At 46.3% G+C, this 14,036-nt stretch overlaps 1 protein-coding gene across 1 annotated transcript; it reads left to right on the top strand.

Moving 5' to 3' along the window:
* The first annotated feature begins 439 nt into the window (after positions 1-439).
* Positions 440-3,647, top strand: CHRAC1 (chromatin accessibility complex subunit 1). The gene is made up of 3 exons (XM_065895646.1): positions 440-623; positions 2,288-2,414; positions 2,996-3,647. Exons 1-3 carry the CDS (start codon positions 477-479, stop codon positions 3,118-3,120), a joined length of 399 nt encoding a protein of 132 aa, XP_065751718.1. The 5' UTR covers positions 440-476; the 3' UTR covers positions 3,121-3,647.
* Positions 3,648-14,036: the final 10,389 nt, after the last annotated feature.

Here is a 14,036-nt window from a genome sequence, read left to right on the forward strand (position 1 = left end):
CCTCTCAGACTTCACCTAGCACACCTGGTCCACACAGCGGTCATTTTGAGCTTCTTGAAAGGCCTTTGCCTGTCGCTCCTTTCCCCCGGCAAAGCGCTTTCTCATAAACAGGGCTCTTTTCTCTCTTCGCTGCCCAGCCTTCTCCTTTACTGACCCGGTTTCTATCTTCTTACACTGCTTTGTTTTCCTTCATGGTACTTCTCAGCATCACACAGGTAGAACCCCCACCCACGGTCGCCCCCCACCCCCGCCCCGCCCCGCCCCGCCCCGCCCCGCCGAATCTGCTGGCCGCCCTTCCGCTCCATCTGCACAGCCTCGGGGTCGCGCGGCATCACGGGGCTTGTAGTCCGTCCCGCGGCCGCGCCTCCCGACACTACAACTCCCACGGGGCAGCGGGACGCCGCTCCCGCACCGACCGTGTAGGCCGGCCACCTCGCGGCGGGTAGGGGCTGCCGCTGCGGGGGCGGGGCGCAGAGATGGCGGACGTGGTCGTGGGCAAGGAGAAGTGCGGCGAGCAGCGGCTGGTGTCGCTGCCCCTGTCCCGCATCCGGGTCATCATGAAGAGCTCCCCCGAGGTGTCCAGCATCAACCAGGAGGCGCTGGTGCTCACAGCCAAGGCCACGGTGAGGCGGGCAGCGCGGGGAGGAGTGAGGAGCGCGGGGCGGCGGTGGGGCCCACCCGGAACCATCGCGCCCCGCCGGGCCCCGCGGAGCTGCCCAGTCCCCTTCGCGTGCGCGCGCGCGCCCTTTTGAGAGCCGCCTCACTCCCCTCCCACGCCGCGCGCGCCCCAGCTCCCGCGCGCGCTCTTCGCCCCACCCATCCGGCGCCTCGCGCGCCCGTCTCCCCGCCCACTCCGCTCCCGCCCTCCCTCGCGCGCCCGTCTCCCCGCCCACCCCGCTCCCGCCCTCCCTCGCGCGCCCGTCTCCCCGCCCACTCCGCTCCCGCCCTCCCTCGCGCGCTGGTCGCCACGCCCACTCCGCTCCCTGCCTTCCTCGCGCGGGTTTGGCTTGGGCGGTAGCGTGGAGGCGCGCGGGCCTTCTTTGGTGTCTCCTCCTCCTTTTCCAGTCACCGTACTCCGGGCCCCAAAGCCTCTCCTTTTGTCGCTTCCGGCCAGTTTCGCGGCTTTGGGCCCCAGCTGCTCAAAACGGTTCATTGAGAGGGCCGGCGGCTCCTTCAGGAGGTACGACCCGGCCCAGCCGCTCGCCCACCCTCTCCCAGTCTCCTGGGCCAGAATTGAAGTAATTTCGGGGACCTCAGTTTTAGCCCCCTCCTAGGTCCAGATAGATGATTTTGTCTCTTAATTTGGTCTAGGTAGGCCAGACCTTCCTGTTCTTATCCTGGGCCAGGTTTCTGCTGCAGTCTCCCTCACTTGCTTTAACTTCCCTTCGAGTCTGTTTCCCAGGCCGCCTAGTTCGGTAGACGGTAGACGGTGTCCGGTGCGGTGAGTTGGTCAGAGCTAAGGGAGGGGGGGGAATCATATGGTCTTGGGATAGCTGTACAGTTTCTTTCTGTAGGTCTTAAGGAATTAAGAGATTTGCAGGCACTTCTTATTCCCTTGACTAACTTCGATGGAGTTAAAGTAGAACAGAGAGGGGCTCAGCTCAGGTGGGCTGCCCTCGGAAAGGTGTCCGGGCAGAATGGCAAGCTGACCATTTTTTACCTTTAAGCTAGTGACTGTTACAGTTGTCGGCGGACCACCTTAGACACAGTGTAGTCAAATACAAGACTAAAAGTCTGTTCCTGGCATAGAATTTTTGGATGGTCTCTTGCCAACCCTTCTAACTAGAGATTGGGCATCAAACAAACACGATTCCTTGTTGTATGGCTTTTAAATATTTTTCGTAAGTTAGAAATCTAAAATAAACTTTCGAGGGCTTCCCTGGTGGCGCAGTGGTTGGGAGTCCGCCTGCCGATGCAGGGGACGCGGGTTCGTGCCCCGGTCCGGGAAGATCCCACATGCCGTGGAGCAGCTGTGCCCGTGAGCCATGCCATGGCCGCTGAGCCTGCGCTCCGCAACGGGAGAGGCCACAAGAGTGAGAGGCCCGCGTTCCGCAAACAAACAAACAAACAAAATAAATAAACTTTCGGGAAATTCCTGCTGCCCTGCCAATTTTAATTCAGCCTTGCTTTCTTTCCGACCTCGTATGTCTCCTTTCTCCAGTGATTTTCTGCAATTCGATGAACCAAGATAATCTGAAATCATCTAAACTTAATGTAATTGAAAAGTAAGGTCTGTGGTAAATTTTCAAAGCACACCTTTCACCTTAACTTTCTCATTTTGTTTTAGGAACTATTTGTTCAATATCTCGCCACCTATTCCTACAGACACGGCAGTGGAAAAGAAAAGAAAGCACTCACTTACAGCGATTTATCAGATACCGCAGAGGAATCGGAAACGTTTCAGTTTCTTGCAGGTACTTAGCCTTTGAAACATTCTGGTTAAAAAACAGCTTTTTCCCTGCTCTTTTTCTGCTTTCACTGAAAATGACATTTTGCTGCTGTCTCCAGGTGTCAGAGCTTACCTGGCATGGGGCGAGAGTTTTAGTTTTGTTTAGTGGAGCATGTTTGTAATGCAGTTCACCTAGAGCAGGAATTAAGTTGGCACATGCACGGGGCTGTCTGGGTGGGTGTGGGAGCCGGGCAGCCCACCCCCTCAGACTCGTCCTTACTTGGCTGGGGAAGCAGAAACCCATAGTTGTTGCTGTGGAACAGGCTGTGCGCACCACAGCTACAAAAGAGCGTCCGGTGACCCTTGGGGCCAGCCGCTGTGTCAGGTGGGTCGGGCAGGGCTGCTCCTAGTGGGTGCCAGCACAGAGCAGAGTGTGGTTTGCAGTCACTGGAATAGATACAGGTGTTGAGCCTTCGTCCAGAGGCAGTGCTGGTTTCCTGCTATGTAGTCTGAATTTTGACTTGGCTTGGAACCTGTTTTAGAGGTCATAGCAGGAACTAGCACGTTTGAAATTTGCATTGCTGATGTTAGCTTTATGTTTTTAAGATATATTACCAAAGAAGATTTTAGCTAGTAAATATCTGAAAACGCTTAAAGAGAAGAGGGAAGAAGAGGAGGAGGAGGAGAATGACAACAACGATGAGACTGATGACGATGAAGCAGAATCCTAAAGCAGAAAGAAGTGCTTTAGAGATCAGCCTGGTGAGGACCCTCATGGATCAGCACCTTTGCTCTGGAGCAGGCATTAGTCTGTTCACGCTTCAGAGACTTCACGTACATGATGTTCTTTCCTGGCTGAGACCAAGCATAATGTACCTCTGCCATAAATAGCCCAAAGGAAAGGAACACAGACAGCAGCTTCTCTTCCCCAGGCCCACACTGCAGCTGGAGTGGGAGAGGACCAAGAAGGGGCTGCGTACCGTGAGACACAGCCAGCCTGCAGCTGTAAGCTATAGAGGCAAAGACAACTTTGCTTAACTTTCTAGTTTACAGATAGATTTTGAAGAACTTCTAAATATCAGTGTGTAAATTCACATATGTATATTTTGAAATTCGTTCTTGTGAACAGCTAGATCCCGTTTTAGCTAAATGTGTAGTCTCTGGTACATCTGAATTTTCGTATTTGAAGAAAATTTATGGCTTTGTATATGTCCAAATACTGCATTTTTTTTTAACTTTAAAGAAATAAATTTTACTTTTTTAAAAGCTGTATATATTTTTACAGTGAAATGTTTTATGAAACTAGTTTTAGAACCCTCTGTTATTCTAATGCCCTTCTTATTATCTGGAAACATTTGTGAAATTTTAAAATGAGTACTTTCTTCTTTTTATTTTTCCTTTTTATTGGTGGCGCCGTGAGGCATGTGGGATCTTAGCTCTCCAACCAGGGATCGAACCCACGCTCCCTGCAGTGGGAGCGCAGAGTCTTAACCACTGGACCACTGGGGAGGTCCAAAAATGAGCACTTTCTAATACTTTTATTCCTGGAGAAAAATTTCAGGTCAAATTATTAGATCAAATACAGTAAGAAATACTACCTCTGCATAAGCACGTTTTTCTTAAAAAATTATAAAGCATTTTGTATATTGAAGGTCTCGTTTTACTGTTCCTTTCTTTACACCCATAGTAATTGTTTTTACTGTCCACAAGAGAAAACCATAAGCCCTATTTTTTTTCACATAGGGTAAATTTTGGCTTTTGCCTTTTTTTTTTTTCCAACTGAGTTCGAATTTTCATCCAGTAGAATCACCCTTTAATGTCCATTCTGTTGGTTGTGTAATCAATATATAGAACAGTTCCATCACCCCAAACATTCCTCTGTATACCCCTGGAGTTAGTTCCTTCCCTTATCCCCAGGCAATCAATCACTGATGTTTTCTGTCCCTCTTGTTTTTAAAATTTATTTTAAAATATTTTAAAATCCACTTTTTGGTGTACAGTTCTGAGTTTTGACAGATGCAGAGTCATGTAACCACCACCACAATTAAGATACAACAGTTCTGTCACCTCCCCCAAATTCCCTCATGGTTAAACTCCTTCCTACCCTTTACCTTGGCAGCCACTGATCTAGCTATTCTCTGCCTCCAGAGGAGGAGTCAGCAGACATTCTTCTGGAAAGGGCCATGTTGAAAATACTTGAAGTTTTATGGGCTACATAATCTCTGTCATAACTAGTCAACTCTGCTGTTGTAGTTCAAAAGCAGCCACAGTCAACACATACAGGAATGAGCTTGGCTGTACCTCAAGAAAACTTTATTTCTGGACACTGAAATTTAAATTTTATATAATTTTAATGTGTCATGAAATCTTTTGCCTTGTTTTCAACCATTTCAGAATGTAAAAGCCATTATTAGCTTATAGGCCATACAGAAACACAGCAGGCCACATTTGGCCCACAGACCATGGTTTGCCCACCCATCTTTCCAAAGCGTCATATAAATGGAATCACGTAGTAGTAGCCTTTGCATCTGACTTTTTTCTATTTAGCATAGTGCATTTGAGATTCATCCATGTTGTTGCAGGTATCAGCAGTCCGTTCTTTTTTATTGCTGGGTAGCATTCCTTTGTATGGATATACCATTTGTTTATCCATTCCACAGGTGAATGGATAATTTCCAATTTGGGTTGTTTCCTGTTTTTTCTTTTTCTCTTTTTTTCCTTCTAAAAAATCTCAAAAATTTTTCGTTTCCGGTTTTGACGATTACAGATAAAGCCGTCAGCCTTTGGTACAGGTTTTGTGTGACCATACGACTTCATTTCACTTTGGTGGAATTGCATACTTCATTTTACCAGAAACCACCGAACTGTGTTCTAAAGTGTCTGTACTCTTTTGCATTCCCACCAGCAGCGAACCAGAGCTTCAGCTGCTCTGCATCCTCTGCAAAACTCGGCATCAGTTTTTATTGCTTTAATTTTAGCCATTTTAGTGGGTGTTGGTTTTAATTTGCATTTTTCTAATGACAGATAATGTTGAACATCTTTTCATTTGCTTGTTTACTGTCTGTATATTTTCTTTGAACTGTCCAAATCTTTTGCTCATCTTTTTACTGGGTTATTTTCTTTTTGTTGGGGTTTCAGAGTTTTTTATGTTCTGAATACAAGTCCTTTGCTAGATTATGTGATTTGCAAATATTTTCTACCTGCCTGTGGCTTGTCTTTTCATTCTCTTAACAGCATTGTTCAAAGAACAGAAATTATTTTTTTGAGAAATTCTTAATTTTGAGGAAGTCCATTTTATCACTTTTTTCCTTTGGGGATCATGCTTTTCTTGTTGTATATAAAAACTTGTCACCAAACCCAGAGTCACAAAGATCTCCTGTGTCAGTATCTTTCAAATGCCGCACTGCCTTCAGTACCTCTGCCTATAATAACGTGACGCTGTTTAAGAAATGCCCAGGAAAAATGGTTTTTGTGTGTAACCAGCTGAAACATCCTTAACCTGTCATAAGCCCTTCAGAGCCAATTATGTAGGGAGCTTTCATCCTTCTCAGTTCCTCCTTAAACCGCATGCTAGTCTAGTACAGTAGCTTCCTAACTGGTTTCCTCACCATGTTTACAGCCTGTTTCCTCTTCCCATCTTGCAGCCGATATTGGAGTAGCCATCGGGGGCCGAGCCTCTTCCGTGTGCATTGTGCACTTCCATCTAAACTTCACGACTTGCAAAGTATCCATATTTTGCAAAGAAGAGAATGAAAGCTCAGGTTAAGGAACTAGTCCAAGGCACACCTAGGAAGTGGTGGAACTAGGATTCAAATCCCAGACTACACTCTTCACTGGAGCTTAAAACAGTGTGGTTTTCTCTGCACTGCCAACGGGCTCAATTCTTAACTTGGCAGTCGAGGCCCTGGACACTGGTCTTACTCTGCTTTGTATCCTACTGTTTTCCTACATTAACCTTCCATTCCTGCCGAGATGGGCTCCTTGTCCTCTGTGGAGCGTAAAGATCCCTTGTACATCCTCTGATCAAGGAGCTGTTTTCTTTTGTGAAATCTTTTCCTAATTCACATAATGTCACATCATCGTATGCTGTTTTCACACTTAGGTTTTCACAGTCAGATCATGACTGCTCTGGCCATCCACGGAATGATAGTGAGATAACGGGAATGTAACAACGTAAGGCCATATTTATTAAGTAAGGATACTGTAGGTCTCTCAGCAGTTTGTGTGTATTCTTTCAGTTTCAGCTAGCATGTCCCAGGGCCTGTGGGCACCAAGATGCTTTGTGGTTTTGGATACCAAGAAGTAAGAAGTACTAGGTCCTGTATACATTAAGGGGAAAAGAAAAAAAAGAGAGAACTACATCTTGATTTTATTAGGGGAAAAGAAAAGCCTGGAACAGAATACACCAGAGTGCTAAGAGTAACTACCTCTCAGTGTTGTGATTACAGATAATTTACAGTTTCTGTCTTTATGTTTATCTGAATTTTTACATTGTCTGTAATGAACACATTCTCTATTTTACTTATTTATTTTTGGCTGCATTGGGTCTTTGTTGCTGCGCGCGGGCTTTCTCTAGTTGCGGTGAGCAGGGGCTACTCTTCGTTGTGGTACACGTGCTTCCCATTGTGGTGGCTTCTCGTAGCAGAGCACGGGCTCTAGGTGCGTGGGCTTCAGTAGTTGTGGCACGCAGGCTCAGTAGTTGTGGCTCGCGGGCTCTAGAGCGCAGGCTCGGTAGTTGTGGCGCACGGGCTTAGTTGCTCCGCGGCATGTGGGATCTTCCCGGACCAGGGCTTGAACCTGTGTCCCCTGCGTTGGCAGGCGGATTCTTAACCACTGCGCGACCACCAGGGAAGCCCTATCCTTTTCTTAAAAACATTTTCCGTAAAAATCAGAAAATAGCTTTGGCTGTTTCAAAACAAAACAAAAACTTTGGCCTGCTTTAGCAACAATGTGCATCCTAGGGATTTTCCGCTATTTTTTTGGTTTTCTTAACCCAACCCTCCTTTCCTTTCCCAACACCACATATTCTTCCAGTACAGACAGAAGTCAAACACCGCCCAGAGGGAGGTCACCAGGCCCAGAACCCCAGATATGGTCAGCTTTGATTCCCATACAACATGGAGCTCAGGGCTTTGCACTCGATTGGGGTTTAGCTGAATGACTTTTCTTCTTCTTATGGCTGCTAGAGTAGGAACACCCAGCTCATCCTAGGTACCACATTTGTTCTTCAATTCATTCCTGATGCTTTTATCCCCAGAGCCCAAATTCTCAGGGGCCCCAACGTATGGAATAAGGCTCTAGACTTCTATCACCAAAGGCGTGCTTCCACCTCAGAAGCCTGGAACCTTAACCCGTATGGAAGGAAGTCCCCAAATAAATAACGTGAGTAAACAGAAGATCTTTGGGCGAGGCAGCTGTAAATACGAGGAATTTTATTTTATTTTTTGCTGACATACTATGAGGCAAAACAAAATTGACACCATACAAAATAACTTTATAAAATATCATTCACATCATATTGTATCAGATTTACAGCATTCTGTGCATGTTATGGGTTATGTAAGGAGGTGAAAAAAACACTATGCCAAACTTTTTAGTATTAGTTTATATACACACAGTAAGAAACAAAACAAGTAACTGTTAGGTTTTCCATGAATTTATTGCAAAAATAGTGCAAACTACTTAACCTAGTAAGCTGTAAAACAAACTCTAAAGGACCCAGCTAAGCTTAAACACGACAATAGATGCTCAGTGTCTCAGCCTTTAGCTTTCTTCACCAGTTTAATCTTTGTCAATCAAGACCACTCCCCGTCTGTTCAGTCTGGGGTGAGTGCTGGGGAACAGAGAAGTGTGAAGACCGGCTCTTCAGAGCCCAGATGGATCCGGCTGCCTAGTGCCAGCAATACCTTTAGGATCATGCTACTTACTCAATGGCAATTTTGTGAGGTCTGTGTTGAAAACATTAAGATGCTGTGATGTTTAAGTCTGACCTTAGAAATAAGTCGTCCAACCTCTTGATGATATGGAGAAAAGAATTAAGAAAGCAGCATGAACAGAAAGGATTGGGAACATTATTGTCTGCTTATAAACATGGTATCCTTTTTCTCAGGTGTATTTGGGTATAAACTATTAATCTCCTGGTGGGCAACCTTTGAACCAGATATTGCAGTACGTTTAAAAAAAAAAAAAAAAAAAAAAAAAAAAAAGATACTGTATCCCTACAAGAGTAACTTCAAAATCTCTTTTAACAGTCTACTGGGGTCCAAAAAGCATATATCTAAACAAAATCCTAAGAGCAGAACAAAATGCTACGTATAAAAGCTAAAGAAACAAAATGCAGCATACTCAGGTTCTTTTCCTTGAGGTACCTATAGAAATTTAATCACCTGCCCCAAAGTACTCTTGTTAGGTAAAAAACAAAACGCTTACTGGTGAGCCAATTGTAGGGCATTTATTATTATTGAGAAAGTGCAACAACGCTGATCTTTACATGCAGCATACTAAAGGATGATTTACTCTTTACAAAATATAGCTTAAGTAGTGACCTGATGGAATTTTAAAAATTAAAAACATTTAACTAGAATCATCCCAATTTTTTTGAGATCCTGAAGCGAAAAGCCTCCCAAATCAACTTTCAAAGTTATGCCACTAAGGAATGTTGGTTCTCTTGTAAAATTCAGAGATCTCTTTAAAATAGTAAAACTATATACTACAGGAAAGATCCCTAATTTTTATTTCTTATTGGTATAAAATCAAATTCTTAAGACTCCAAAATATTGCGTTACCTCCAAAGAATTAAGTTAAAAAAGATTGCCGTAGTAGGAAAAGTCTAGACTTGTAAACTGCCAAATATAAAAGCATGGAAAGTCATCGATCTACCCGATTTTCTCACCTGCCAGAAAGCTTTCCTAACTTACAGAAACCCTGGGGCTGCTGCTGCAGGCAGCACCCCTCCCCTCCCCTGCCCTCCCCACCCCCCCACGGCCAGCGGCCCTCCCTTCCTCTGTCGATGGTCACCAACACCCACACCAGGAGGGTGGGAGAGATGAAATCAACGATAGTCCATTCGCTGCTTATGAAATAAACTTATAAAATACGCCAGAGGAAGGCCGGGAGGGTACGTGTGGTGAAAAAGCAACGACAAGAGTGTTTGTGAGTTGTTTTTGGTCGCCCCTTCATTGGCACAGAAAATGAAGTGATAGCTACAAATATATGCGTAGAAGAGTTTGGAATATGCTTGTAAAATGTCAAATTTGCTCTTGGACATAATTCTATGTTTCTTTTCACAAGAGGGCAGTTGGGATTCCAGTATACGTTAGTGTTTAGTTGGCTGGGGTGATCTATCAAATTCCATGGCCAATTGGGCTTTTTCTCCCCATGTACAATATAAAATATTTAATTTCATACTGATTTTTTCAATGCATTAGGATTCAACACAAAAGGCACAAAATAAATAGATATTATTAAATAAACGGAAATTATGATTTCAAGCTTTGTGTGGAGTTATTTCACTGTTTTGTTACTTTTTCCAATTCAATTTGACAGACTTAGTAAATAGCACCCAACTGTTTAACTGAGGTAGATCCACATTGTAAAGAAAGCTGGGTCCCCTCCATTTTATGTCTAAATTTAAGATGCTTTTACAAAAACAAAAATCCATTTAATCATATGCAGAAGCAATGACAGGTGGCACTACCGGAAGAAAGCTTAGAACATGAGCAGGTTTGCAAAGGTTTGTGCCTAAATCATGCTCTTCATCAGCCATAAATACATCTCAGACTGGAGGGAAAAAAAAAAAATCAAACATTTCAAAATAACCCTGAAAAAGTCTCAAGACTTTCAGAACAGGTCTTTTTGACTGACTGCCACAGAAATGCACAATGGTCCATTTTCATCAAGCAATGGCAACAGCCAAGCCAGACCAGAAACAGAGTGAGAGACAGAGAGAGAGAGAGAGAGAGAGAGCGAGAGCGAGAGAGCGAGACAGAGCTGTATCACTGAAAGTTTCCCTTTATAACTCCAGAGAAAAGACTTGTTGAGTTATGATATAGCATCTTGATCTGAACAGTTTAAACTCATTCTGCCTAATATTTTTGCATACTGTGAAACTTACAAATTTAACATCTGATTAAGGCTTAATTTAAAGTGGCATTACCACCTACCATCATGCAAGCATTGGACATCCTCAAAACACACAGAATGGTATTAAACTAAAGACAAGGACAGGAAGCCTCAGATTTGTATTTAGCAGGTACTGTAATTTTATATTTAATTTTACAATTCATGTAAGCAAATGAAAAGTTATACAGAGAGGCCGATGTATATAAATACTAGTTTATACAGGAACTGTCAATGTACACAACAGCACTGCACGGTTTCTATATTGCAAGCACAAGACATCGTCACGTAGACCCACCGCACAGGTAAACGAGTCCGCAGACAGTACGCACAGTACCACCTGGAATGAGGCCCTTTAGCTGCTCAGCTTCTTAGAAAACAGTAAACTTTAAATGGTCATAATACATTTTGATTCAAAATGTCTTCTAAAATTTTTTTTGTGGGAGAAAATTAAGAAGGGGCAAGATCTACCTATGGAACTTTTGAATTCATTTTTGTTTTTTTCAATTATTTTATAAAAATAAAATAAAACTAGAAAAGTCGATAAAACTCAGGGTTAAAACCCCTCAATACATATTAGGTAAGTAATCTGAAGTGTCCCAGAGGTAAGAAAAGATCTGGGTTTAGACACTACATTCTTGTACTGAATGAATAATCAGCCACTTTGCTACACAGAAACTTACAATTATTCCCTTAAAACTTTTTAAAAAGTAAAAACTCACTTGCCGCTACAGTTACAAAACATGAATTTATACCTTCAACAACTACATGGAAAATCCACTGTCAAACTCGGGAGGCGAATTTCAGTTCAGTGCTAACCCGCAGACTTCCGGGATTTGAGTCGCGTGTCTGCTTGGCTTTGAAGAGGAGCCCCCCCCAAAGCCGCCCGCAGCAGCCCCGGTGCCTGGTGCCTCTGCCTTTCAGAACAGAGGACATAGGGGGAGACGGAAGGGCCAAGAGCTGCCACCTTGAAGGCTTTTCTAGACAGTTTAAAATAAGTAACATTGGGTTATTTCCCCCGCTTAAAACCATCCACTGACCGAGAAGAGTGGCTTTTAACTAGACCGTCGGCCAAGAAAACTGCTCAACTCAATACCTGGCTTGGAAAAGTCAGAGCTAAAACCTGCATCTTCGAGACGTCAAAACCCGAGTCCTACGTGCACAGCTCCAGGTGACACCACTCGCGAGGACGCAGTTTCCCAGCACGTCACAAAACAACAACAACAACGCGGGGCACTCCAACAGCTGAAATGGCACCTGACATCTGAGGACTTCCCACGCATTTTACAGACACGACTCCAATTCCAATTCCTTTTTGAAAACAACCTAGTTCCATTACGCTCAACATTCTCATTGAGTGACCTTGAGAACAAACCCCCCAGGTTTGCCGGCGGTCACGGTCAGCACCCGACTAGGAGAGGGGTCCTGTGGACGGACGTGCTCTGGGCCTGGGAGGAGCCACGCGGCCAGAACCCAGCGATTTCCCGCAGGAGCCAGTGCCCAGGAGCCGAGGAGCGGTGCGGCTTCCAAGGCAGAGCGCCGGTGCCTGAGCGTGCGCCGGGCCAGGCTTCCTTCCCAACGACGCAGCCGCACCGTGGTTTCGAAAGGACACTGAGGACTGGACTTGAAAGGCACGGAGGCTGAGACGGGGTCTCCAGAACACATTCAGTCTGGCACCCCTGGCCTCTGGAGACCAGGGGAGGCCTGGGCACCGCCTGCCCCCTGGGTCAGAGGGGCTGCCCTCTCCCACCCCCCAGCATCGTTCCCAGCATCTCCAGAGTCCACAGGAGCCCTGGGCCCCCCAGTTCCGTCCAGCGGGGCCGGGCAGCCCATCCGCATCGCACCCCCCCCCCCCAGCCCGGTAGGTGGTGGTGGGCGGCGAGGGGTCACATTCCTAGCATCAACTCATGGTTTTGAGGACCTTGAAGATTCCAGAAGTACCAAATGAGGTTGGCCTGAACATCGAGCTCCTGGAGACCCTTGGGGGTGGGGGGGAGGAGTCAATATTTGGTGTTGTAGCTTTAACTCTGAACTACTTGAGGCCAAGGAAGTTGTAACTAGGAGATCATTCAGCCTCCTCCAACCGCCTAAACAAGGTGGGTGAGGTGAGGACCCAAGCCTACAGTCACACCACCAAGGGCGTTTAAAGATCTAACGCACCTGAATTTTTCACATCAACCAATAAGACAGAAAAGTATTAACAAAAGCACCAGTAATCTTCAGTTCCCTCATCTTTAATTATCTTTCATGAACGCAAAGATGCCGGGGGAGGCCCACGTCGGGACGCTGGGGACATGAGTGCAGAAAGCAGGTGGGAGATCTGAGTCAACGGCTGACATCACTGAAGTGAGGGGCCGGCCGCCGCGCAGCGGCCCCCAAAAAGCCCTGTCTGGGTTTCTGGCTGAAAGTGAGGCCACTTCAGCGGAGCCCAGCAACCCCAGAAGCAGGTCAGCAGAGGCAGCGGACGCTCCCCGGTGTCCACGCTTCTCAGGGTGGTCTGTGTCTATAGGACAGCACGACTGCAGAATTACACATTCTTAGACTGCAAAGGACACTTGGCGCTTTCGGAATTAAAGCGCAGCATGCAGCGTTGAAGGCAAGGACTTCCTCGCAATGGTGCACCTGGAACCTCTCTGGGCCAAAGTCAAGGTCTGATGAGCGCCCAGAAGAGAGCGGAGCCGCCTCCTCACACCCAGACGCCTGCAACTGCAACACCGCCCAACGGTCCCTCCAGAACTCAGAAGCAAACCAGCGCAAGTGATCGGGAGCAAAAGCTCACCTTCTGAAGACGAGAGAACACGAGGAACCTAAAGAAAAGACGCGAAGGAGCAGGGGGGCGACACTGACCAACCCACAGCAGCGTGCGAGCAGATGAGATTTCTGACAGCAAAGTGGTTCATGACACGTGATGCCGAGCTCTCCCAGGCCAGTCTTCCCGCAGGCTGGCATCCTGGTCCAGGGCGCCAGCAGCAGGAACCCCTACTTCAAGACGCTGCCGCCCTGGACCCTGTGCTCCTTTCAAGCAAAGGGCCTTGGATTTGAACAGAACGTTCTGCTTTCAAACCTTAGCTCACTTTAAAGTATAGAGTGACGAGTAACTCAAGGCTCCCAAGTCAAAGGCCGACGACATCTGCAGTGCATTTTGAAGCCACGCAGCTACCGAAGTACTATTCGCACGGGAGTCGGTGTTGAAGCACCTCTGTGACTTTACAGAGGGCACAAAAAGGGAGAAGGGAGTAGAAGGAGACACTTTCAACCCATTCCTAGGTAAAGCAGGAAAAAAAAGTGCTTCCTTATGTCAAATAGGAAAGTGAAAAGCCAGGACAGTGGGTCGCTTCCAGGTCCCACCACACACGGCCCTGCACCTGAGGACGGTGCAGAAAGGCCCTTGTGTTTCCTTCCTGCTGGCCACTGAGAGTCCTAACATCTCGGAGCCGGGCAGCCCTGAGGAGTCCCTGGTCCACCCTGGACACCCAGAGAGGGAGGGGGGGACTGCCCGTGGGTCACAGTATGGCACACAAATTTTCAA

Source organism: Phocoena phocoena, chromosome 17, assembly GCF_963924675.1.
Source record: "Phocoena phocoena chromosome 17, mPhoPho1.1, whole genome shotgun sequence".
In the NCBI taxonomy this organism is placed as follows: Eukaryota; Metazoa; Chordata; class Mammalia; order Artiodactyla; family Phocoenidae; genus Phocoena; species Phocoena phocoena.